The sequence below is a fragment of the Vipera ursinii genome, assembly GCF_947247035.1.
Source record: "Vipera ursinii genome assembly, chromosome: 2".
NCBI lineage: Eukaryota > Metazoa > Chordata > Lepidosauria > Squamata > Viperidae > Vipera > Vipera ursinii.
The window spans coordinates 233,140,811-233,167,185 of record NC_139513.1 but is presented as its reverse complement, the minus strand read 5'-3'; the positions used below and the strand labels follow the sequence as shown (position 1 = coordinate 233,167,185).

The following is a 26,375-nucleotide window of genomic DNA, read 5'->3' as shown; positions in this document are numbered from 1 at the left end:
TCAAGCAAGTAATACTATGACTTCTATGTGAATAGTCATGCTGAGTCTACCAGACCATCTCTCTTCTTGGGATCAAAGGACAACAACAGAAGGAAGTATTGAGAAACTTGCCAAAAATTGATGAAAACTAACTATACTGCTCAAAAAAATAAAGGAAACACTTAAACAACACAATGTACTGTATTTAATAGTAGGATGTCTTATTTTGTGTTCCCTTTATTTTTTTGAGCAGTATATTATAGGAAGCATAGCTGCCCATCAGAAGATCTGCAAAATGTAACCTACAACACATTATCTATGCCATAAAAAGCATAAGTAAAATGGCTTTGGATCAAATTGAACCTGCTTTGCAGAAATGGTTGCCCTGCCATGTGGAAAGGAACCTATGGGGTTTGCCTTCTTAGAAGCAACTATGCTGATACGCTTCAGTTTGAAAAAGACCTCACTCCAAGTTAATGAGGCTTGGAATGCCATTTAACGGCAGGCTTTCTGTATTCCTACAGAAATCTTCTTTCCCTCTGCAACTCCAAAGAACTTCAAAGCAGTTTTCTAATATTGTACAGAGATCTGCTGTTCAACCAAGGAAAAAAAAGGGGGTGGGGGAGCCAGAACCGGTAGTCTTAAAACTACTTCTGTGGAGGGTGGCTCAAATTATTATTGGCATAATTTATTGATCTGTCATCTTCTGTTAGTGATATGAATACTTGACACGAGCCAGAAAATACAAAAATGAAAAGCTATGGTTTTGGCCCTAAGTAGTGCAGACAAATCTAATATGCACTAAAAAAAAAGCACAATTCTTTCAAGGCTATGAAATTTGCTGCTATGGTTTTACAAACTACCTAGATCTTAATGAGGTAATCCTTTCTTTGCCCACCCCTGAAATGGATCAGATTAGGGAGAAAGTTAAAACCTTCATCCTTAAAATTATTTTATTTTTGTAGGGAAAGAATATACAGAGCTGGATGCAACCAAATGCAATGCATTTGCAATCTCAGGCAATAAACTCTGACACAGAGTGACAACTGTGTCCTTCAGAGAAGGGATTATCTGTCAGTCCGTGGAGCAAAGAGGACCAGACTAAAAGAGAAACCATTAGCTTTATTTTCAGAAAGTTCCAAGCTACTAAAAGTAGTAGGTGGTAGGAAGGCCATTGGCTGTGACCTTCCACCCTTTCCATCAAAGTGGGAAATGAGAGATTAGTATTGAATTGAATCAGGATTTCCCCAATCTGGTTTCTCATAGATGTGCTGGGATTATAATACCCAGAATTTCAATCCAACAAAAATCTTCATCCTGTAAATGGCATCTGAATGGCATCTGATCTGGAAGGATGCCAGATCAAGGAAAGATGCAGTAGATCAGCATGTCCAACCATGGCTACTGTAAGACCCATGCTATCTGGGGAATTCTGGAAGTTCAACTTTGGGAGTTGAAGTCCACAGGTCTTAAAAGTTGCAAAGGTTGGAAAGCCCTGCTTTGGATGACTAGCAGTTTCCAATATCCCAGAAGCCACGTAATTGCTTGCATTCAAGCAAAACTTGCCAAAGAATTTCAGTCACTAAAATGATTCCAGCTTTGAAATTCATTGACTTCTAAAGAAGTAACTTAGGTTATTTCAAATTGTACTAAGAATGACATTTGTACTACTCGTGTTGTAAATTGCAACTTCTGCTAAATTCACCTAGAGAAATAATCCAGAAGTAGTCAAGCTTAGAAATAGGACCTTTTAACCCAAGCAGGCAAGTTAATCAAGATTAATCTAAGGCCTATTGATTTCAATGTAGTCACTGCACTCTAAGCATGACTAAGCCTGGAAGAAAGCCAGGGAAAGAATACTGCTTTAAGAAAATACTTTTCCTAAATTGATACATTATTTTCTCCAGGTGATTACCTTTCGGATCTACATGAAAAAATAATGTAACATTTTAAATAATCAACCAGAGACACAAGGGAGGCAGGAAATCTTGCTTTTTCTTTGACACTGCTTAAAAATGAGCATGTGTTCATCAAAACGTCCAACATTCTGAATCAAGTGTTGGTTTTCTTGACCCATACAGTATTTGATTTTCCAGACCTTGTTATCTTTTAAGGCTCAGTTGCAATCTGATCCTTAAATGGCCACCAATATCACTCAGTGGGTTAGGACGCTGAGCTTGTCGATCAGAAGGTTGGCAGTTTGGCGGGTCGAATCCCGAGTGCCACATAACAGAGTGAGCGCCTGTTACTCGTCCCAGCTTCTGCCAACCTAGCAGTTCGAAAGCACGTAAAAATGCAAGTAGAAAAATAGAGACCACTACGGTGGGAAGGTAACAGTGTTCCGTGTGCCTTTGGCATCTAGTCATGCCGGCCACATGACCATGGAGACGTCCTCGCACAAGCGCTGGCTCTTCGGCTTTGAAACGGAGATGAGCACCGGCCCCTAGAGTCGGAAACGACTAGCACACATGTGCGGGGGAACCTTTACCTTATCACATTAAGGATGCGGTGGCTCAGTGGGTTAGGACGCTGAGCTGTCGATCAGATGGTCGGCAGTTTGGCGGGTCGAATCCTGAATGCCGCGTAACAGAGTGAGCGCCTGTTACTCGTCCCAGCTTCTGCCAACCTAGCAGTTCGAAAGCACGTAAAAATGCAAGTAGAAAAATAGAGACCACTATGGTGGGAAGGTAACAGTGTTCCGTGTGCCTTTGGCGTCTAGTCATGCTGGCCGCATGACCACGGAGACGTCCTCGAACAAGCGCTGGCTCTTTGGCTTTGAAACGGAGATGAGCACCGGCCCCTAGAGTTGGAAACGACTAGCACGCATGTGCGGGGGAACCTTTACCTTTTACCTTAATATCACATTAATGAAATTTTCCAGCATACATAAGCTTCCATTTAGTAGCCATAGAAAGACTTCTACTATCTATTGTGTACAGCCACAATTCACACCGACCAAAATGCTCTTAATGTATTTTACATCATATGGATCAATAGACTTGATTGTCAGAAGTCAAGGCAAGATCATGCTGCATTCTGATATCCTGATTATTTAAAATAGAAAGGCATGGCAGTAGTTTTAACATTGTTTCTTACAAATACATATAACTGCAAACATTCAAGCTGTGATTTGCCAACATTTAAATTATTGCATTATAGAATGTAAATTGAAGTCTGTCTACATGAAATGGACAACACACAATTAATGGGTGGTCTACACTCCTAGATTTGTGTCCAGTATGGAGTATATTGCTAGTACTGTATGCCCAAATTATTCACTTCCTGTGCCAGATCGGATGTAGTCCCAGTCTCATTTAATATGTGCTGTTGCAAGTTGATGATTTCAGACTTCAGAAACTTGACCTGATAATCTGTTTTATGCATAGTTTATAAACAGATTCATCAGATCCAGTGTAAATTATTTAATCTATATTGAAAAGAAAAGAATTTCCCTCAAGTTAATCATGACTCCTGAGTGACTCATAACTCCTAGTGAATACAACCACATAATTTCTTTGTAGCGTTAAAAAAACAGCTGACACTACCTTCTTCTCAGCTATTTTTTTGATTTCCCCATCTAACCAACACCTGTGGAATTCACAAATGGTCTGTCCCATTAGCACAGACATGTCAAACACAAGGCCCAGGGGCCAGATGGTTTTATGCGGCCCGCAAAGCCATCCTGGAAACAGTGAGGGAACGGCCCCCACTGCCTTGGCCCTGGCCCAGAGGCCCTCCTTCTGCCAGAGACCCTCAGATCTGTCCCACTCCTGCCCAGGCCCCCATAGGCACCCTTGATGCGAACGATGTAGAGCTGGCCACACCCACCCAGTAGGCCATATGCACTCTACCCGCGCCCACCCAGTAGGCCACGCCCACCCTGGCCATACCCACCTGGCCCCCTGAGGGCAACCGCAATGCTGATGCAGCCCTCAATGAAATTGAGTTTGACACCCCTGCATTAGCACAAGGCAAGACAGCCCTGCTTTGAGATCAGCCAATATCAGCTTGGTGCGGCCACCTGCTCAACTAACCTGCTTGTAAGCTGCACTTGAAACATTGTTTTCAACTTAGCCCAAAATCAAGGGAATAATGAGAACATATGGCCATAATATTGATATCTGATTTGATACCCAGAATCAGCCTGATATCTGGATATCTTAATTCAATTACTAAAATATCTCTATGGTATATAGGGCTAGGCTAGGCTATGCCACTGAATGAGAGTACAGTAATATGCTGTTAGCAGCTGTTCTGGTGACACAAAAAGTGATAACTGTTTTTTGGTCCATAGGTATACTATGAGAGGACACAAGGCTTAGCCCACCCCATGCAGATTTTTAATTTTCACTTTTAGCTTACTTAATATAAGGATAACTATACAGGCGGTAACTGTATTCATGGGAACAGAAAAGCTACCGCACAACATTTGCTGTTTACTATATTTCAGAATGTGCTTTGTTTGATTTTTTTTAATGTTATTTTTTTGTTCTAGTCTGAAGAATCAACTATGCTGATAATGCAGTTTGACTTCTATTTATAAATTACAAAGTCACATAACTGCAAGCACTCTGAGTAAGTGCAGCTGAATTGTTAACTTATTTTTGGTTTAATAATTGAGACAATGAGCATTATGTTTTCATCTTTTGAAAGTGTATATCTTATATCTTTACCATGAAAGTTTGAAAGTACCTCACTGTGTTACTTTTGAAACAATTATGCTAAAAGTAAGATTAACTATATGTACAGCCTAAATAAAAGTCTGCTTTTACTGGTATTATTTAAGGAAAAGGGATTTATAAATATTATGTCTTAAGACTGGCTTTTTGCATCTTTTCCAAGATATCATTACTGAAAGCTAACTCTGCAGCCTGAAATGTTTCTTCTTACAAAAAGTGGGTGGAATTGTGCATTAAATAAAATATTTTGGCCAGATCTCAGACAAAACAAATATCACATTCCAGAATTTGACAAAGTTTAACCAAGTTCAAAGACTCAGGCAAAATCTTTTAAAGAAATCCATTATTTACACATTTTGTTTCTCTTAGAACCATACAGACACAATTCACTAGATATGTTATTTAAAATCTACTCAAGTAAACTGGTTTATATTAAAGAGGCACCTCAAAAAATGCTTACACAGAATCACAGGCAAGTTCACTAAGCCAAAACTATACAGCAGACATGTCAAACACAAGGCCCGGGGGCCAGATCCAGCCCGCAAAGTGGTTTCATGTGGCCCATGAAGCCAACCTGGAAACAATGAGGGAATGGCCCCCACTGCCTTGGCCCTGGCCCAGAGACCCTCCTTCTGCCAGAGACCCTCAGATCTGTACCACTCTCGCCCAGGCCCCCATAGGCACCCTTGATGCGAACGATGTAGAGTTGGCCACGCCCACCCAGTAGGCCATATGCACTCTAGCCACACCCACCCAGTAGGCCACGCCCACCCAGGCCATACCCACCCGGCCCCCTGAGGGCAACCGCAATGCTGATGCGGCCCTCAATGAAATTGAGTTTGACACACCTGCTATACAGTTTCTATCAACTGCAAAATTATTCTTGGTTTTCCACATTTTGAGGACTACACACTACAGGACCTAGAAGACAAAGTCACAAGTTTTGCCCATTAAAATCATTCCAAAACACCAAAAAACTAGCAAAATGAGGACCCAGATTGTTGGGGGCAATTAAGCTGACTTTGTAATAATGCCGCTTGGTGTGTGTGAAAGCCCTAACAAGCAGGCATATACATAGAATGAAGGCTACTGCTAAGCTTGTAAGCAGCCCTGAGTCTTCGGAGAAGGGCGGGATATAAATGGAATTAAAATAAATAAATAAATAAAATAAAATGTTAAAGCCTTAAATACTTGGTGAAACCAAAAGGAGTGTTAAGCAGCTAAATTGTGTGTGGGGGGGAGGGGTGTTTCAGCCTTGCATTAAGCAGTGGTTTGTTTTTATCTTGGTCTATTGAGTTAGTTTCAATGGCTGCATAAACAAAATCTATAAACCATGATTTAGAAATGCCAGGTTCTTGGTTCATATATCATACTAAGCCAGGGGTTCCCAACCAGGGGTGCTCGCACCCCTGGGGGTATGAGACGATATTCTAGGGGGTGCAAAAACTTGAGTTTTTGAAATTATAGTGTATATGCATAATTCGTTGCCATTATTTTGAACTTTTGTAAGAGGTGCAAGAAAATATCAGAAGCGTTCTAGGGGTGCAGGGTATAGAAAAGGTTGGGAACCGCTGTACTAAGCTAAACCAAAGACCCAACGTATTTTTATATGTTATAAAAACCCCATTGTCTGGCTCTAAGATTTTATTTATTGATTTGATTTATTTATATGCTGCCTTTCTGCCTGACAAGAACACTCAAGAAGACTTACTATTTAAAGGAAATACAAAGAAATATCAAGCATACATTATATTAATGAAAACACAAATAATCAAATTAGTGTTAAAAGCTCTGACAAATGCAGAGTCACGGTATAGCCTGAAAACTCTGATTACAAATCTCCTCATCTATTTCTTACTTTATTCATTGCTAGAAACAGCCCACCTGTCTCCAAGCAAGCATACTGTACGCCCAGTCTTTCCAACGGAACGTTTGTGTTCTTTTTTAAAATCACATCTTTTATTATTTTTATAAATAAATCTAGATGGAGAATGTAACTACCGTAATAATCCTTCCTCCTTTTATTTCCCCAACAACAACCACCCTGTGAGGTGAGTTGGGCTGAGAGTGTCTGACCCGAACTCACACAAGCGGCTTCCATGTCTTACTAGAATTCACAGTCTCCTTGTTTTTTAGCTTGACACCTTAACCACTAGACCAGGGGTAGGCAACCTTGGCTCTTTTATGACTCATGGACTTCAACTCCCAGAATTCCTGAGCCAGCATAGCTGGCTCAGGAATTCTGGGAGTTGGTCCATGAGTCATAAAAAGAGCCAAGGTTGCCTACCCCTGCACTAGCCCAAACTGGCTCTCAGCTTTCTTAAAATACCCCACTGCAAAGTTAGGTGTTATCAAGATTTGAACTTGCATCATTGGATTAAAGTTCAGAGGGCTGTTGTATTTCACCTGCTTTGAACAAAATTTGTCTTGACTGTGGACATTGAACGTATCAAAATATAACAAGAAGATAAAATGTGATTGCACTGTATTAAAATGGGCAAATCATTTTAAAACCATTGTGATCAAATTCATTTTATAATGAGGGAGGGAGGGAGGGAAAGAAGGAAGGATCAAGCTTGTCAATGAAACTCAATTGGTTTAAAAAGACAGGGCTCAGGCGACAAAAATGCAATGGGTGAAAACTGCAATCTCACCTATGTTTACCTGGAAAAAAATGTTTCACTCTGTGGGGGGTTTACAATCGCAATCTTAATTTATTTTACTTTCCAACAAGTAAAGGCAAGAACTGATAACAATGTACATTATTTCAGAGTAAAGTTAAATGGCTTAATTTTTCTGAAACATGCAGCTTTTTGCTAATTGTGTGGACAACACCACTATCCTAAAATTAAGATCTTCTTTCTTGGGCCTACAATTCTCTTCTCTCAGAATGTCTAATTCAGTGACAATTTGCTTTTCTATTTATAGTATTTCAAATCTGGTCTGCCAATTACTTCTGAACCGGGCTGTCTCCTCAGCATGCAAAACAATGTAATAGACATGTCAGTGCCAGTGCAGTTCCATTAGTCACATTATAGCCTTTGCATACAATATTATTACTTCTTTTTTCAGCACTGGCTGTCTCATCCTCAAATCATTTGTTGCACCATGTTAGAATGTGAAAGCAGACCAAAAGGATTGACACTTCAGTTCAGTAGATGGCAGTTTGACTTTTCCTTCAATCCAGCCCAGCCCAGTTTAGCCCAGACATTTTAAGCAAGTCATGAAACAATCAATCCTTCATCTAATTCTCAGCCAAGTCTGACAGAAGGTTATATATTCCTGCACTTTTTACAGCCTGTAACTGCTAATATATTCCTCTTATATATTCGTGTTGTCTGAAGTTTAGGAGCAGACCAGCTTTTTGGAATCTAATCAGTGAACTCACTTCAGTGTCCAATTTGTTATCACATTCACAGGTTTAGAGAAAACAAGTTTAAGGGCTATTCTAAGATAGGCAAAAATGTAAACATTATTTCAAGGACAAGCTTTGTTCTTACATTGGGAGCTCCATCATTGGACTCTGCATTCCACAAGATGCAACAACAACAACAAAAGCGCCTGATGATAAAATAACAAGTCAGCATTAAATGAAGAAGCAAACTGAATTAATTCAAAGGAACTACATTGCTCGTTTTTATCATTGCTGTATTTGCATCTTTGAAACCGTTTCCTTTATATGTGTGCAAAGTGCACACGTTGGAGAAATTATGTATAAAACACATATAGTTGTAAAGGCATGACATGGTTGACTATAAACGAATACACCCGAATGTATTTTATTTTTGCTTATAAAGGTGACAAAAACTAAACAACATTATATTGCTGTTAAATAGGCAAAATCTATCACAGATTGCTCATTTTGGAAAATATAGCTCTTGTTGAATTTTAATGTTCCAGGATGTAGTCAGTGAATAAGATATCCTACCTCCTTTTACTACAAATCTTAATTATCTGGAGAAAATATTGTTCCCTTAAGAAAAGAGATACCGAGATAAAGAGAGGGACACAGTCCTCGTAGTTTAAAGATGGAAGTGGACAAAAAAACAGCACTGATTTCAGTGAGAATTATTTACTAGTAAGAAGCCAAATTTCCCAAGCACAATTTTCCCAAGAAGTGAATTGCACATGGTACTGAATGATGCTGGACACGCTCTAGTACCGCCGAGCTTCCTGGAGTCAGTCAGTCTGTCTCAGCTGAAATCTTAATAGGCAGAGATTGTGAACACAGATGGTTCTGTACACTGAAATGCCATTAATCTAGCAAAGCCTTAGGATTGCAAGCATGTCTCTTTTGCTAGAAACTAAAGAGAAATATATTCTTAAACTTTTGTATCTGTTACATGAAAATAGAACTAACCTAGACATGATTTTTTTTATTATGAAATACTGATGCAAACTTCATTTGATACTAATCTTAATTTAGTTTAGTTTATTTGTCATTCAAACTGAGGCTCTCTAATGTAGTTAACTCTGATTACTTCAATTTACAATAATAATAATAATAATAATAATAATAATAATAATAATAATAATAATAATAATAATAAAAACTATTGTCAAAGTACATGTGTACATTGAGATTAGCTGAGCCTCCCCCCCCGTGCTCCCTCCCCCCAACACATGATAAATTCTTAAAAATGGCATTAAGATGCTAAAGCTAACAACACAAAGACTTCTTGCTTCAGAAATTCCTCATGAGTATTAATCATGACCAACTGAATTATTTAGAACACAATAAAACTATTTTGAACCTTAAAGACAAGCTAAGTGTTATGTTATTCACATGATAGCCACTCTCTCCACTTGACAGCCTAAGTGAAAGGGACTCAAAACATTACCATGTGAACGGATTCCATGTGATCAGATCTTGGTCACATTAGACCATTAATTCCTCAAGAACAACATACAAGCTGACAGCAGACCACTTCTTTATTTAAAAAAAACAGGTAACAATCTATTCTCAGAAATATACCTACTTAAAAATTATACTTTGGATTACTTCAGGTTTTCTTAATTGTTCCCTTTAAATTACTGCTTTTTTTTCTGTTACACTCTTTTTTTGCTCTGGCATTAATGTATAAATGTGAAATTGCTTGTGTTATTTTATCAATGCCCCCAAATGTCCAGCACCTTATAAATTAAATTGGATGCATTTCGAAGAAATCAGAGTTAGGATCAGTTTTGCCATAAAGAATTGAGAAGGAAATCTCAGCAATTATAAATGAAGGCAGAAAGAAAGGATAACAAGGCACCGACATATAATTATTTCTATGAAAAATAGTAATTTGTAACATTACTATTCGGGCTATCTATCCTTTCTTTTGATGATAACAAATGCCTTGCCCAGGTTTAGTGGAAGGATATCATGGACCAAGTATTTCTGTTGAACATATACCAAGAAGCTTGTTCTTCCAATATGGTTGGCAAAGGTGCATATTCATTGTGATGCTGGCAGAGGAATTCTGGGAGTTGAAGTTCATAAGTCTTAAAGTTACCACGGTTGGACACCCCTGGTATAGGGGCTTTATCGAGAGATACTAACAAGTAAGCAAAAAAACCCAACATCTAGGAGAGACCTGTATGAAATTGGTATTAGAAACTCTTATTTTTTAGATAAAATTCCTCTGACACATTTCAGAAGGAAAAGGTTTTTTCAATCTGCCCCAAATAAGATATCAGAACATTTGGCATCCACTTCCTTGTTCCATCAGTCACGCTCTGAACAAACAAAAGCTTCAAATAATTCTTGCTTCATATCCATGCTTAATTAAATATGAAAGTCAGAAATTCTGCTCAAACCCTGCTGGATTCCTGTAGCATCTTTACCAATGTGTTCCTAAAGGGAGAATGCTGGGTGGCGAAAAAAATCCATCACAGTCCACTCCCATTATTCTAACTAAGCCAAAATTATAATTGTAAAATTCAACAACCATTCTATCCATGCTATCAGAGATAACCTTGTAAGGACATATTTAGCATTTCACACACACACACACACACACAAACGCAGACACACACACACACACACACACACACACACACACACACACACACACACACAAACAAACTGCTCTTGTTCTGTTGCCTTTATTTCTCCCTCAAATCTTCCAGAATTAACAAGCAGATCAAACTGCCAAATTGCTTTATCAAGTACTTTTGAGTACTTTGTACTTTTATAGTCAAATGATTTCATTTTCCTTAAAAATCCAAGAGTAGAACAGGTATTCTTACTGATATATGTATATATAGTAATCTGTAAAGGAAACCTATTTTGCTTTTCTTTCCCAAATTCTATGTCTTTACATTTGATTCAGGGTTTTTTTTTCTAACTCTCTCCACACTGCCACTTTCTTATGCTTCTAGCAGCAATAATCATAAGAAAAATACAGGTAATCCTCAACTTACAACCACAATGCAGCCCCAAATTTCTGTTGGTAAGTGAGATATTTGTTAAGTGAGTTTTGCCCCATTTTACGACTTTTCTTGCCATAACTGTTAAGCAAGTCACCCCAGTTGCTTAGTTAAGTCACATGGCTAAGTGAATCTGGCTTCCCAGTCGACTTTGCTTATCAGAAGGTCACAAAAGGGGATCAGATGAGCCAAGGACCCAGCAATTGTCATAAATATGAGTCACTTGCCAAGCATCTGAATGTCGATCATGTGACCACGGAGATGCTACAATGGTCGTAAGTGTGAAAAATGGTCATAAGTCACTTTTTTCAGCGCCTTTGTAACTACAGTTGCTAAATGAACTGTTGTAAATCAAACACCGCCTGTAATCACATACCATTCACTGATTAATTTTGGCTTTCTAATCTTCTCTCCAAACATAAAAGTCTGGTTTGTATTTGATATTCAAATGATATGCTCACATCTTGAGCTCCAAATTTAATAAATGAGGCAAAGGACCTCTTACAACCTTCTACTTAAAGACCATGAAGAGCAGCTATCCAATCTGCAAATATTAATCAACTGGGCTTAGCAAAGTAATAATAACAACAATAAAAAAGTTGGAAGGGACCTTGGGAAGTCATCTAGTCCAACCCCCTGCTCAGGCAGGAAACACTACCATTTCAGACAAATGGCTGTCCAGTCTACCAAAACATTCAGTATTGAATGATTCGATTTATAACTGAATGTGGAAGTGGCTCCTTTGAAAGATTCTGTGTTTCAAGATGATAGCAAATTACATTAAAGTTCAAAAACACTTTTCCATGCCCACCAGGTTTTTAAACTCTTTCTGTGTTCACCGTCAGAAGATGAACACACATATGAAAGGAATATCAATATGTATAAGAAGAAAAAAATCCAGAGATAAAATGAGTGGGAAACAGAGAACATTGGCAGCAAATAGAAGGCTATGCTCTATTGAGTCTCCTAACATTAGGCTTTTAGAGCAAAAAGTACATTTAGAATCAGTGATAGCAACTGTGGCTATTTTTATAAATGGCTGCAATGATGCACAAGGCCAGTGCTAAAGAACAAATTCACGAGAAGGAACATGGATAAGACTAAAAGGGATTTTGTTTCAGACAAACCTGACATCTGACCTCCAAACATAAACCTGCTCATTGGAACCCACCATTATTATTATTTTTTTTGCTTTAGGCCCTATTCTAGAGACTAGAAAGGTTCAGAGTCACCCAGCCTGCTTAAAAACAACACATAAAGAAAAGATGGGAACTCGGCCACAAATGTCATTGCCTAAACTTACCCCTCAGACTAAACTCTTGGACACACTGAGGCAACAATATATTAAAAAAGTCTTTCACCATTGCCTTTTCCAGAAATGTGGTTTTTTAAAAAAAACAAGCAAACAACACTTTCTACTCTATTAGACCTTACCGCCCCGCAAAAGTTCTATGGGAGCTTCCATCCTAGCATTGCTACAAAGCTAGCGTCAGTCAGGGGCACCATAACCATTCCTATAGTTAGGAAGAGCTAACAATTCTAGCTGCCTCATGCAGCAGCTGTGAGCCTCCATTAAATATTAAATTATTGAATGAATTATTTCTGGTTGCTGCAGAGGGGGTGCATCTGTACATTTCTACCCCAAGAGCATTTTATTTGCAGCTCCATAACCTGAAAGCAAGACTTTTAACTCCTTTAGCATAACCCAATTAAAAGCGTACAGAAAACTTAAATCTACAATGGAGCTGTGACTCCTTGCTCTTTGCTTTAACTTCAAGGCAACATTTAATCCACAATAATGTGCTTAGTGAAGATGGTGGGTGCTCAGTCAAAAAATCATAAGCATAATCTATTACATTAGAGTAAGCTGGTATTCATGTGTGGATACAAACCCAGGAAAGGAGTAATCGGATATTAAAAAAATAAGGAAGGAACCATTTCCTCTTTTCCTGATTCTAGCATGGAAGGCTTGCCATAAAGCTAACTATTACGTTAAATAAAATTTTATATATACTTCTGCCACTAGCCATAAAAAAGACCCAACTACTTTTTTTCCAGTGTATTGTTCCAGGAGGAAATCAAAACTGATACACACATATGCATGCTATAACAATGATTCCTATAACAATGCAGCATGAAACAGAAAATGCACGAAAAATCTATCTACATTGCATTTAGGTCATCGGAATTGCAAACTCTTTCAATTTTAAAGGAGGACTTCAAACAGATTCCTATCCAGGATGTTTGTAGGCGATAACATGTTGCAAAATAAAGGCTTGGGATTCCAGAAAAGTGTTTATTGCTTCCCTTTTCCTTCTGCCTCAGAAACCTGGCAAAAGGTCATTCGGAAAATGTGTAATATTTTAAAACATAATGGAATAATATGTTTTATTTTAAATGAAGAGATCTTATACATCAACTAGCAAGCTTCACAAGTCACAAAAGTGGAGACACAGCAAGTCACCCACTGAGATTATAACTGGAAATTGTCCCAATTTATGAAATTGGCATAAGAAAACTGGCAGAGATTATGTTCAATGAAATCCAAAACAGGAGACAATGGGAAAGGCAAAATAATGCTAGGAAGTCCTCCTTTTGTAAAACTAAGTAGGGCCCAGGGTGGGGAGAAAGCAGAACAATGTGTTCAAGAAGGGAAGCTACTCCAGACTGAATGTCCCAGAAATCTGAGATGAGCACCTTCCCAAATTGGTAACAATCATCATAAACACAACACAGTACTCATATTGGGAAATAAGAACAACAGAAGCAGCATGGTGATCTAAAAATGAAAGGGAACAAAATGTATTTCCAGAATCTTATTGTCAAGCCAAGTTACATTTTCAAATAATTTCCTGCTTCCAGAACTTGTCCACATTGGCTGCTCAATTTTTCTTTAATTCATAGACTTTACCTACCCTTTGAGATCAAGTGATAGCGATAGCTTCACTGTTGTTCTTTAGGTCTACTGGTGCAGACTTCTTCTGGCCCAGAGTCAAACTGGAGAACTTTTAAATGTATGAAGACTACACTTTGTACATGTGTCTGAAGTCATGTGAATTCTAAACATATAACTCGATTCTAAGTTATGCCTTTTGGAATATCATTGGGATTAAGTAACATAACCTAGAAAAGATTTTGAAAGGCTGCATTTATTTATTTAAAACTTAGGAAGTCTGAATAGAGCAAACCCCCTTTACATTGCTTCTCAGATACCGGATGGCCACTCTAACGCAGAATGACTAGGAAAAGAGGAACAGCAACACACACATACACATGCACTACAAATTACGACAGCAGTTCTATTGGAAAGGAATTGCAGCCACCAATCTGATTCCCAAGCCCCTTCCCTAAAGCAGGGGTGTCAAACTGCCGGCCCGCAGGCCAGATGCATCATGCCAAAACCACGCCCACCCCATTGCCGGCAATGGGAAAAAAGTCGTGATATGTCGCAACACATCACGTGACGTTGCATGTTTGACACCCCTGCCCTAAAGCAATAAAAGCATTCATAGAAGAGAATATTTGTAGCTCAGGGTTAAACTGTGGAGTCCCTGGTACCACTGGTGATGTTACCAAGTTTGATAATGAACACCTGCAAGAAAGCAACCAAGCTCCGAGAACACCAAGGATCCCACAATCCAGCACTGCTAAGCCACATAGGAAGAGGCAGTCAGACTGACAACTTTGTAAATACCTTAACAGTAGTTCCATGACAACTGGCATGGACTTGCAACTACCTCCCACTGGCTGGCAGTGATGGATATTTACATTTTCCCTACCACAAGCAAACCAGTTTCATCCTCTGCAGCTCCTAGGAGCAGCTGAAAGCTTCCTCAGAGGCAATGTGTGTCTCTTTCCTCTTTTGGACACCTTGCTTTTTTCTCTCTACCTCTTTGAAACTCTACACCCAGCTTAAATAGACATCTCCAAAGTTCCATTAAAGAAGGAAAGAAAACAAAATGTACTTCTAAACTCTAGACTTAAAGGCAGCATCCCAAGAATAGATGTTTTGGAACAGCTACTTGCACGAATGAAAGTACCACCAAATACCCTCATACCAGGGCATCACCATCTGCAGAAATTTTATTTATTTATACGATTTCTGTAGACGCCCAACTCAACCAAGTGACTCTGGGTGGCTCCTAGTTTGACATGGTTTTGTGTTAACTGTAATTCATTAAAATGCTTTGAAGGAGAGACACAACCGAATGAAAGGCTCTGCTGCAGCAGTGTGGCTAATTTTCCCTTCAAATAAAAGACCCGACACTTCTGTTGTCTGTCTTTCTTCAGTAAAACTTGTGTTTCCCATTAAGGTGGTCTTAATCTTTCACTGAGCAGCAGGGAAATGGCTGCTGGCAATGAACCACATTAATTAAGTGATGTAATTTCACGTACACTTCAAGTTACTCCCAACACATGGCCGTGCTCGTTGTGTGCTCTTAATTTTAAAAGGGTCATATCAGATTGGAAAAGAAATCAGAAAACTGCCTTAGAGTGTGTTTCACTAATATTCCCAAAGGTCTTTAGACTCCACCAAAATTATTTTACTAATGACACCTGTCTGTGCAACATATAAATGAGATTTTTTTTTAAAGACGCAATCTGAGTGGTTGTAAGCAGAACTATTTTGAAAAAATAAAGATAGCAGCATATTTAAATGGAGGAAAAAGGCAGGTCTCATTTCCAAATATTATGGTCAAACTTTTCTTTATTTGCATCCCTGAATAGAATAATTTTCAAATTATTGATCTGCAATTAATTTCAACACAAGCAAAGTGACTAAAGACAACCTTTCGTCAATTAAACTATAACATGAAACAATAGATAACTGTGTTTTAAGTTTCTGGCTTCAAAAATATGAAGATGTGAATACTTTCTCTTTTTTTGAATATATCAGTGTTATACAAAATCAAATAATATATGGAAATTATCATATAACCCTAAAATACAACAAATGCAAAGCAACTATTGGCCTGCCAAAAAAAGGCAGCAAAATAACACCCCCCCACAAAAAAAGAGTTACCATGCTCAAGGAAACAACATATGTTGAAAAGATATACATCTGATGCCAACTATAAGCAATTGCCCTTAAGATATAAAGTGGCCATTTAAAGATCACAAAAAAGAGAAACAAATGAGCAAAAATTAAAATAAAAAAGAACTCATATTTGCACATTTATTTGATTTGATTTCTATAGCTTTTCATCAACTTATTCTGGGCAATGTATATCATAAAACATAAAAACAATTAAAATAATGCAAAATAAATATGCATGGCACCAAGCTAAACCATTACGATGGATGTTAATACAACCAGGAAATGCACATATTAATTTATAGATGCAAACGTGAAAATAATATATACTGTAAATAAAACCACAATAATCAAAAGCCTATGTCCTAATTCTTCTTAGGAAGAAGTGTTCACCTTTCCCCTGCTACGAAAGAGGCATTTTAAAAAAAGTTTAGAATTGAGTATTTCTTTAGATTGTGAAACACATCCTGAAAATACTAAGTCTAACAGGATAACATTAAATGATATATCTATACCTACATATATCCCAGCTGCTATAATGTTCCTTCTTAAAACTGAACAATTATTTCCTTACACTTTTTAATAATATGCTTTTACATTAAATGCCAATATGTTTAATCTATTATTACAAACAACCTACAGTACTACTACTTTCAAATAATACTCCATGTATTTGATAGCCAAATATTTAAATTACAATTCTTTTGTCTTGGTCCTAAATAAATATGGTATTTGAGTATGCCAGCTTTCCAACAGATGTTTGCAATTAAATTTCCTATTGCTATATCCCCAATATATCAATTAAGTGCTCTGCAGTTAGGAACTCTTTGGTATTATGGCTGATCTCATCATAAAGCAAAGAATAATATACAGTAAATATGTTAAGAAGTTCTTAACCTTGCCTAACTTCTCTTCTTATTTTATGGTAACACCTAAAAATAATTCATTTTATCATAAAAAGTATAGATTTAAATTAGATTTACTATGGTCTCTTTCTTTGAAGATTTCAGTTTTTGTTCCTTAGTCTGATTTTACAACAATTTTGCTCAGTGTTTATTTTAGATTGTTCCTCCTTGTTATAGAAAAATAAAGCCTAAGCTAATCAAAAGATCGAAAAACTAGGCTGTGTACTCAACCAACCTGTTCAAAGAGGAATCAATAGGTGTAAACAACAACAAAAAATTATGGGTGTGAAAGGCAAAAAAAAAAGCAGTCAAATATTAAGAACTTGAAAAATAATTGGAAAAGAGAAGTCAATTCAGGAAAGGAAATAAAATGAAAAAAAAATAAGACGATCATATACATGGCAACAGGAAGTAGGTCTTAAACTAGATGTTTGAGCACAGCAAGCAGTATGACAATAAACAGAAGAGATAAAGGACTAAACTGAAAAATATCCAAGAGGCAGGTTAAGATGGAAATGACCATTTAAATACCTGTACAAGCAATACCACATAGCAAGTTAAAATTGCACTCCCTGGTATTCCCAGAAGATAGCCCATACTTTTCCAGGACTAATTACTGTATTTGATACCTTCGAGGCTTCTGTCCTACAACTTCTAATATGGGATAGCCATAAAATTATCATCTAGTGAAGAATACCCGCCTACTTTCCAGTTCTTGGAAAAAAATTTCTAAGCTTTTGCTCCATGGAAATAATTTTTCAAAACGTTAAGTAACACTTCATGTTGATGATCTTCCTTTTTTAAAAGGCACTAAAGCTATAAAGCAGAAGATAAAAACAGAGATAAAATACATTCACTAATTTTAATGGTGCTGTGATGGTATAACTTTTACATGTTCTCACTGTTTTTTAAAAATCTTCCTTATCAGCTTACTAGTAAAGGCAAATGTTTCTCTTTTTTTTACAATAATTGCTTTATGATAATTTTCTGAAACATTTATCAAGTAACACCAGTCAATCGGAACAAAACCTTCACTGGGAATTACTGTCCTAAGTTGTCTCCTATTTACTAGTATTCTCTTCTTATCTAAAGATTTTTTTTAAATCAATGTTTCGTTTTGATTTGACATAATCCAGGCTTTTAAAACATCATCTTAATGTCCCATTATAACAATATTGTTGCATTGTCCTTTCATATCCTATTATTATTTATTTATAAATTTTAAAGAAAAGCTATTATGTCATCCCATTTTAGATCACAAACAGAATATAAATAAATAAAATTCATACTGCTGGCCATCAATACCGGAAAAGTTTCATGGATCAATGTTTAATCTCACTGCATCATTGTACAAAACAGATTGTCACTTATTTGAAACACTCAAATTCTAATTGCCTTCTGGTCAATAAATCACATGAGATACTACTGTGATAGCCTTCGTTCTTCAGGTTTCAGCACTGCAGGTTCCATAACCCTTACAAACATATTCGTATTAAAACAACAGTTGGTTATTCCTACAGAAGAATAAACGTAACTCTGTTCATCTTCTTGAAGAAATTACTGGTTATTTCACATTTTGTTGAAACAGTAAGTTTTGATCAAGACTTTTAAACTGATCTGTACAAAAAGTGAAGTAGCATCTTAAATACAAATTACTATGCGTGTCCAGTAAAAAATTCAGCTGAATAGATTGTATTATGACAGCCTGTGTTATAACGGTAGTCAACTGATGGAGAGTCAGAATATTATGGCTTCATAAGTTTATTCTTCAATTGTCCATCTCTCCCAATGACACATTCAGCTGTACTATCCAGAGATATCTGTCAAACAGACCAATGTCCATACTAAGGCAACATAACCCTGGAGTTGGCACTCATATTAACAGCAAGAACTTGGCTACAGAAACAGTGATGATTCATCAGACTTTCTAAGCTGCACTGTCAAGCTATAAAATAACATACTGCCTTTTAATCTTACTGAAGAAAGATATATAGATTTTCAATAGTTCAACTTAATAAAGAAGCAGTTCTGGTATTTACAATTCTACAAACAGCTCAACATAGTTACTTACCAATCAGTTTTGAACAACAGCACAATTTACAACACAAGGCAGAGATGTAAAATTACTTGGAAGGAAGTTTCATGGAAATCACTAAAATTTAACTTTGTTGAAAAGAGTTCAAGGATAGAACTTTATTCAAATGGATTTGACCCTCAGCATTATCAAGAAGTATAAGCTACACTTGTTAAGTAGGAAGACTAAACAAACACGCAGAAAATCACCAGTAAACCATCTTGCTGAAACCTTTCCATTTACTTAGCTATTCCTATATTTCATAGCAAGACAGGCATAAAAGACAACACATGTCTAGCAACATTATTCTTGAGAACAGGAAATGTTATTTAAGTAAACAAAAAATTACAAGAATCTGGCAGGACAACCCATATGTGCATTCAGCTTTACCAAGTAGTCCATCAAACATTATTTAAACCTAATACCCATTTTTTAAAATTTTTAAGAATGAAATCTTAGGAGCCTTGCACATAATTAATACTGATTAATCCAAGCTGGGAAATTCTTTTAATCTGAAAGTCATACATCAACTTGAAATTTGATATACTGTTTATTTCTAAGACACTAAGCAGGTTTGTTATTTGAATCAGAGGCTTTTAAAGGTTGCATAAAGATGCAAGAGAAATGTGTTTTATTTTCCACAAAGACCTTTCTAAACGCTCCTTGGCTACAAACAGAGCACCTAGCCTATATTTTGCAGCTCTGTTCACAACAATGCTTCCAGGAATAGTACTATATGAGTTACTTGGTGGCACACAATCAATAAATTTTCATATCATTTAAAAATATATTTTTAAAAAAGCATAATATGCAATAAAAATACAAACAACGTGATACATGATAATATATCAGATCATTAGGAGTTGGTACCTTTTGGAAAGTGACTTTTTCTGGCCGTTGCCTTTTCCGCCGAGTGCCTTTTCTGAACCTCTGATTTACTTGAATCCATTTTACGACCTATATGTCAAAACCATACAGCTTTTTAAAGAAGACGCAACTTGAGCACAACTACTCAGCATGAGTAAGAAACTATAAACAGACTCAAGATACAATTTTCCATTGCTTCACTGGAAGGGGAAAAAAACTAGGGGGAGGAAAAAAAAACAGGATAGAGAGATGAGGAAGAGAAATACTTGTTCCAGTCCATCCATTTAGCTATTTCTTCCTGGTCAGAAAAAACTTTTCTCTCTCTGTTCCCTCCACCACCCTGACCCAAATGCAGTAAGTTCCGTCTGGTGCTATATAATCTAGCCAGCGCCCCAGCAAGGAAACCTCGCACATACCCAAACATGAAATTGAAATTGTTACAGAAGTGCAGCAAGGCGAAAAAAGTGATGATGGTGGAGGGGGAAAAAGGTGCGACCGAGTTCAAATAGTAACACATCTTCCAAGGGGAGAAGAGCATTTTAAAAAGAATCGATCTGGGCATTTCCTTCATCGCCCCTCTAAATCGGGTGGGATTAAGGGGTCGCGGTCAAGGTAATAACGAAGGGGCAGCTTCTCCGTGTCACTTCTCGTGGATATAGCGGTACTTCAGGATCGGAGGGCGGAGGGGGAGTGGGGCGGACAGAGATGCAATCCCGTTTTGCAAAGAAATAAAAATAAAAAAAAATATATTCACGATCTAAAACTACCAGCTCCCAAAGGAAAGCGCCTTTTTACCTCTTCTTTCACTTGCTGGGCTAGTCGACCTTCTTGCCAAACGCGACTCTCTTCCAGCAAAGGCTAGATGGGGGAAGACAAAATAAAGCGCAAGTTTATTCCAGGCGATCTGGAATAAAGAGCTGAAGGAGGAGGAGGAGGAGGAGGAGGAGGCAGAAGAGAGAGCCCCGATCGTGGACCCGGCTTCCGAGATCTCGTTTCCCCACCACCACCACCCCCCCCAAAAAAAGATCCAGCGTCCCCGAAAGCTGCAAGATCGGCTGCGATCAGAACCAAACTTCCCCTCCTAAGGCGCAAGGCGAAGGAGTCCAAAAGCCTGCCCGGTCGGTCGGGCCGGCGCCCGCTGCCCCTGCAAAGCCCGCCCGCCGGCTGCGATCGCTCCCGAGGCTGACACGCGGTCGGTCCGCTCGTGTGTACCCCTCGCTCTAGGGCGGCCCCGGCAGCACCAGCGGCGGCCGCCGCGAAGGGGGTCACCGGGCTGCTGGTCGCAAGAGAGGGTCCACTCCTGCCCCCCCCCCACCCGCACCCACCCACCCCCAACAACACACTCACACACTCCGCGCAACAAGGCTTGCAAAGGAGCGGAGGTCGCGGCTTCCTGGGGGTTTTCTTTCCCCGCGGCCGCGGCAGACGAGGGAATCTCCGAAATCAAAGTGGGGGGGGGGAACGCGGAGGAGGAGGAGGAGGAGGAGGAGGAGCCTGCCTTAAGGGAATACTCCAGCCCGGTCGGCTTTGTTCGCCCCCCCCCCCCATCCGCCGAAAAGGTACCGCCGAGGGACGGCTCAGGGCGGCGAACGTCACCATTTCAAATTTCAGGGGTCTTCAAACTTGGCCCTTTTATGACTTGTTGGACTTCAACTCCCAGAATTCCTCAGCCAGCTTTGCTGGCTGAGGAATTCTGGGAGTTGAAGTCCAACAAGTCATAAAAGGGCCAAGTTTGAAGACCCCTGATTTAAATAGTGCAGCGTCCGCCTGTCTTCCTCCTTTGCGTAAAAAGGCGCCGTTTCAAGTCGAGCGCTCCGAGCAACAGGCAACCGCCGCCTCTCGCTCCCCTCCCTCACACAACCTTTCCCGCCCCCCCCCGCGCTGACGTTTCCGCGCGAACGGCGTCCAGGCTGTCAGTTCTCGCTTGCACGCAAGGCAGGCAGCTGGATCGAAGGTGGGGGGGGGGGGCGGGGGAGGAGGGGTCGAGAAGAGCGAGCGTGAAGCGGGTTGTTCCACCTCGCCTAGGCCGAGAGTGTGTGTGTGTGTGTGTGTGTGTGTGTGTGTGTGTGTGTGGAGGGGGGGGGTCTCTCTCGACGGCCCGGCTGGCTTCGCGGCTTTATCGGGGGCCGGCAAAGTTCCTTCACTTTTCCTAGCTTGTAATTCGAAGACCGGGTTTCTCCGGACTTGAATAAAGCGAGGAAGATGAGGGTGGGTTTTTTAGACTGTGCGCTTGATTAGCGTGTGTGTGTGTGTGTGTGTGTGTGTGTGTGGAGGGGTGTCTTACCGGTTACTACAAGGAGCGAGGGGGTTACCCTTTACACGGTCACGGGCATTCCTTAAGTGTTTGGTGCAGGGGTAGGCAACCTTGGCTCTTTTATGACTCGTGGACTTCAACTCCCAGAATTCCTGAGCCAGCATAGCTGGCTCAGGAATTCTGGGAGTTGAAGTCCACGAGTCATAAAAAGAGCCAAGGTTGCCTACCCCTGGTTTGGTGGGACTGGAAGGGGCCAAACGAGCCCTGCTTAAGAGCGGGGGTGGCGGGAGGGAAAAGGTCGTTTGCATTCATCTAAAAAAAAAAGGGGGGGAGGGGGGGGGTCCCGGATTTCTGCCGTAAAACTCTGAAATTTAAGACAGCGCTATATTTAATCCTGGAAATGCAAATGCGTGCGCTGAATGGACACTAAAATAACGCTGGCGTAAAGTTCGTCGACTTTTTTTTTCCCCCTTGCAAGTTGCAAATGAAACAAATCGTGAACCTATTTTTTAAAAAAGCGCAGCGAGGTAGAAGCGCAAAGAGGGACAATTCCCTTTTACATCAGAAACGTCCTTCCTTTCTCCAGCATCCTGCCTGCCCTCCCTTTCATTCCAAACCAGAGCTTTCTGTAAGCAAGTATTCTAACTGAACATATTAAAATGCAAGGAAGAATTTAAAACTTTCTTTCCCCAATAGCTAGCTCCTTGACCTCTATGGAATCCAAAACGATATCAGATGAATTCCGTGGAGACTCTGAAGTGCATCTTAAAAGCAAGCATTAAGTTTTGCTTTTTGCTACTGGAATCTTGCCATTTCTATTAGTCACGGCCATCCCGCAGTTGATTCCTCCATTAAGCTGAAGCTTGGCAAAGCCTAAACTTTGCTTTAAGACCGCTACTCCACCATCAGTTGTTTACTTAAGAGTAAATCCCACCAAACTTACTGAAATATCATTACTAAAATTTGTCTACTGGTATGAAAATGTACAGGAAATAGGAGATTAAAATGACTTTGGGAACATGTTAAAACAATTAACACTTTTGTGGGAGGGGAACCATGCTAGTTAGTCTATGGAGGCAAAAAAAAAATCATAAATCTGGTAGCACACACTAAATCGCAAAATTGAAGAAGCTTCTTGGATGAGGAGCAAAATATTTTCAAAGAAAAAACATAAAAGTCCAGTTACATTTTGGAAAAGGACCTTTGGGACAAATATGGTAACACCTTTTCCAACTACTAAGTTATATAAAAAGACGTATGTTTGTAGACTTTCAGCATTATTCAGAAAAGTGCTACTAGATTACTGATGTAGCTTGTTTCTGTAAAGTTAAAAAAAAAGCAAGGAAAGAATCAGTCCTCCAGGATAATTATATTTAGCATATTAATATTTTCTGACATAAGTATAAGCATAAACTCATGCTCTCACAAAAATTTGATTGATGTAACTGCATTCTGGGAAAGAAAGTTTCTAAATTTTTAGATTTAGATCAGAGCAGATTTTCTCCTACATGAAATTAGACGCCATTTACGAACAGATGTCAAAACGTAAATGTGTGTCGAGTGAGCTCACTAAATCTTGACCACCACTTTAACTTTATTGCTTTTGGTTTTTAAAAAGACATTGCCTGCCCCCTTTTTTACTACCACAATAACCTTCTTTCAAGATCAAAAGCTTTAGATCAAAGCCAAGCTCAAGCTCTTTGCTTTAAATAGAAGCAATATTGCCATGAAATATATTATTCAAAGAAAAATATCTTAAAGGAGATATTATGATGGAAAAAACCCTTTTCTAGATTTTTACATTCGGGCTAACCCCATCTGTAAATGTCTATGAAAACTGCTACTTTGAATTATTCAGCACTTCCATTGGCAAAAATTATTTAGGAAAATATTTGTTAACAGAAAAGAGGCATCTGTTTAGAATATATGTACATTTACTCCAAGGGACATCTTTCCGCAACTGATACACTTATTTGCATATTATAATATATATGCATTCATGTATATCAAATGACTATACGTCACCAGCCTCTGAATGGTTCCCCCAAAATATACAAGATGATGGGATGGGGTCCCAGGCAGTGCTGATTAATTGTAGCTTCCATCTTATGGAAATTAGTCTAGCACAGGGGTCAGCAACCTGAAACAGTGAAAGAGACACTCGGAACTGGTTCCCTCACAAAAGGAAAAACTGGGAGCCACACAAAATGTGTGCACATGCGCATACATGCACGCATGCGCAGAACAGGGTTTGACTGAAGAGTGGAGCCAAGGTGAGATATGCACCTACCCTGCATATTTGAATTGATTGGTTGAACTTTTTTAGTCCCACTTTTTTTTTTTGGACTGCACATGGCAGAGGACTGGGAGCCGCAGGAGACGGCTGAAAGAGCCACATGCGGCTCTGGAGCCGCGGGTTGCAGACCTGTGGTCTAGCACCTTCAGTATTTGCATATCAGAAGTTATTAAAAACAAACATATTCTAGAAAGTCTTAGGAACCGAATGTTCACCATTGCACCTATTGTCTCCAAGGTACTTTTTCAAAAGGCAGCTGGACTGTTTTTTCCTTGAGGAAGAAGAACTTGGATGACTGAGAAACTCCACCTATTGTATTATGAAAGATTTGTTTCAATCTTAATTTAGTGTTGTTTAAAGTCATGTTTTATGTTTTTATGATGTACACTGCTGTGTGACAGTAATTGTTGAATTTGGCAATATAAAAATATAATAATATTGTATTATATATTGTCTATTAATGTTCTTGAGATAGTGCTACCCATTCAGATGACCTAGACCTGATTATTTTGATGTAAATTACTATGATGCAGTAAACTTCAGAACTTGGGACCAGGAGATCTAGGTTTAAATGCCCATTAGTAATATTTGCTGTGTAAATATTCAGAATACCTATGAAGTACAAGCAGTTTTCAACCACAGAATGCTAAATGTTAAATGCTGAAAATACAGATTTAAATTCCTTCACTGAACCAACTCAACCTCACAGAATAAAACAAAAATAAGTTTTTATGTACCACACACACACACACACACACACAGAGAGAGAGAGAGAGAGAGAGAGAGAGAGAGAGAGAGAGAGAGAGAGAGAGAGAGAGAGAGAGAGATGCTCCTCTTCACTACCTCTCTGGGCAACTTGTTTTACTGTTGAAATTCTGTTATATTCCATCAGAATCTGCTTTCCTGTATCTTAAATAATTACTCTGTATCTTGCACTCTGGAATGAAAGAGATCAGATTTTAGTCGTCTTTGTGACTTCACTGCAGATACAGATAGTCCTTGCTTAATGTCAACTTGTTCAGTAATCATTCAAAGTTACAACAGTGACGAATGAGGGGCACTTATGATGGGTCCTCGAAGCTGCAGCTGTTACAGCATCCCTGTGGTCACAGATTTGGGCACTCTGGCTTGAAATTGCAGCTTTGCAACATCTCATGTTCACAGTATTGCCATTTGAGACCTTCACTGCCAGCCTCCGACAAGCAAAGTCAATGGGGAGGCTGGCAGAAGGTGTGGCTATGTGGGATTTACCTAATAGCATCAACTGGGCTGCCAGAATTGCCATTGACAGTGTGTGGTCACATGACATCATGCAACAGAGTTCCTGGGTCCAATTACCTTCAGTAAGTGAGGTCAATCTGTATTTGAAGAGAACTATCCTTTCCCCCCTCAAGGCTTTGCTCAAAATTAAATATACTTGTCTCCTTTTATCTTCCTAGATTCTAGTCTTCTAATCAATATTAGTGTCTTCTCGAGACCTGTTACAATTCTCTGAATCATTCTTAAAATGTGATACTTTGAACTTGCGATTATGAAATAATGTTTGTTTACGCAGAATAAAACAGCATTTCTCTTCCTTACAGTGACATCTCACTTTCGACTCATACTCAAGTTTGCCGTTAATTAATATTGCAAAGTATTTTTTACAAATAGCACTGCCAAGTCAGGTGTCCACTATCTTTTATCCCTGCCTTTGATTTTTGTTTCCAGAATAAAAACTCTGCACTTATCGGTGTTAGATTTCACGCTATTACATTCACCTCATTTCTTTAAAGGACATTCAGAATTGTATTTCTTCCTTCCAGGTATTATCTCATTCAATTTTGTGCCATCTGCAAATAAGAAAAGTATTCTCTGAGTAGGAGAGTCTAC

At 38.9% G+C, this 26,375-nt stretch overlaps 1 protein-coding gene across 1 annotated transcript in view; it reads right to left on the bottom strand.

Annotated features, from left to right (window-relative positions):
* The window catches only part of AOPEP (aminopeptidase O (putative)), a 203,648-nt gene that overhangs the window by 70,916 nt on the left and 106,357 nt on the right, over window positions 1–26,375 (bottom strand). The window contains exons 12-13 of the mRNA XM_083351985.1: window positions 20,749–20,811; window positions 19,957–20,043 (exon numbers count right to left, since the gene is read on the bottom strand). Of these exons, the coding sequence (XP_083208111.1) occupies window positions 19,957–20,043; window positions 20,749–20,811 (150 nt within the window). The remainder of the gene's footprint in view (window positions 1–19,956; window positions 20,044–20,748; window positions 20,812–26,375) is intronic.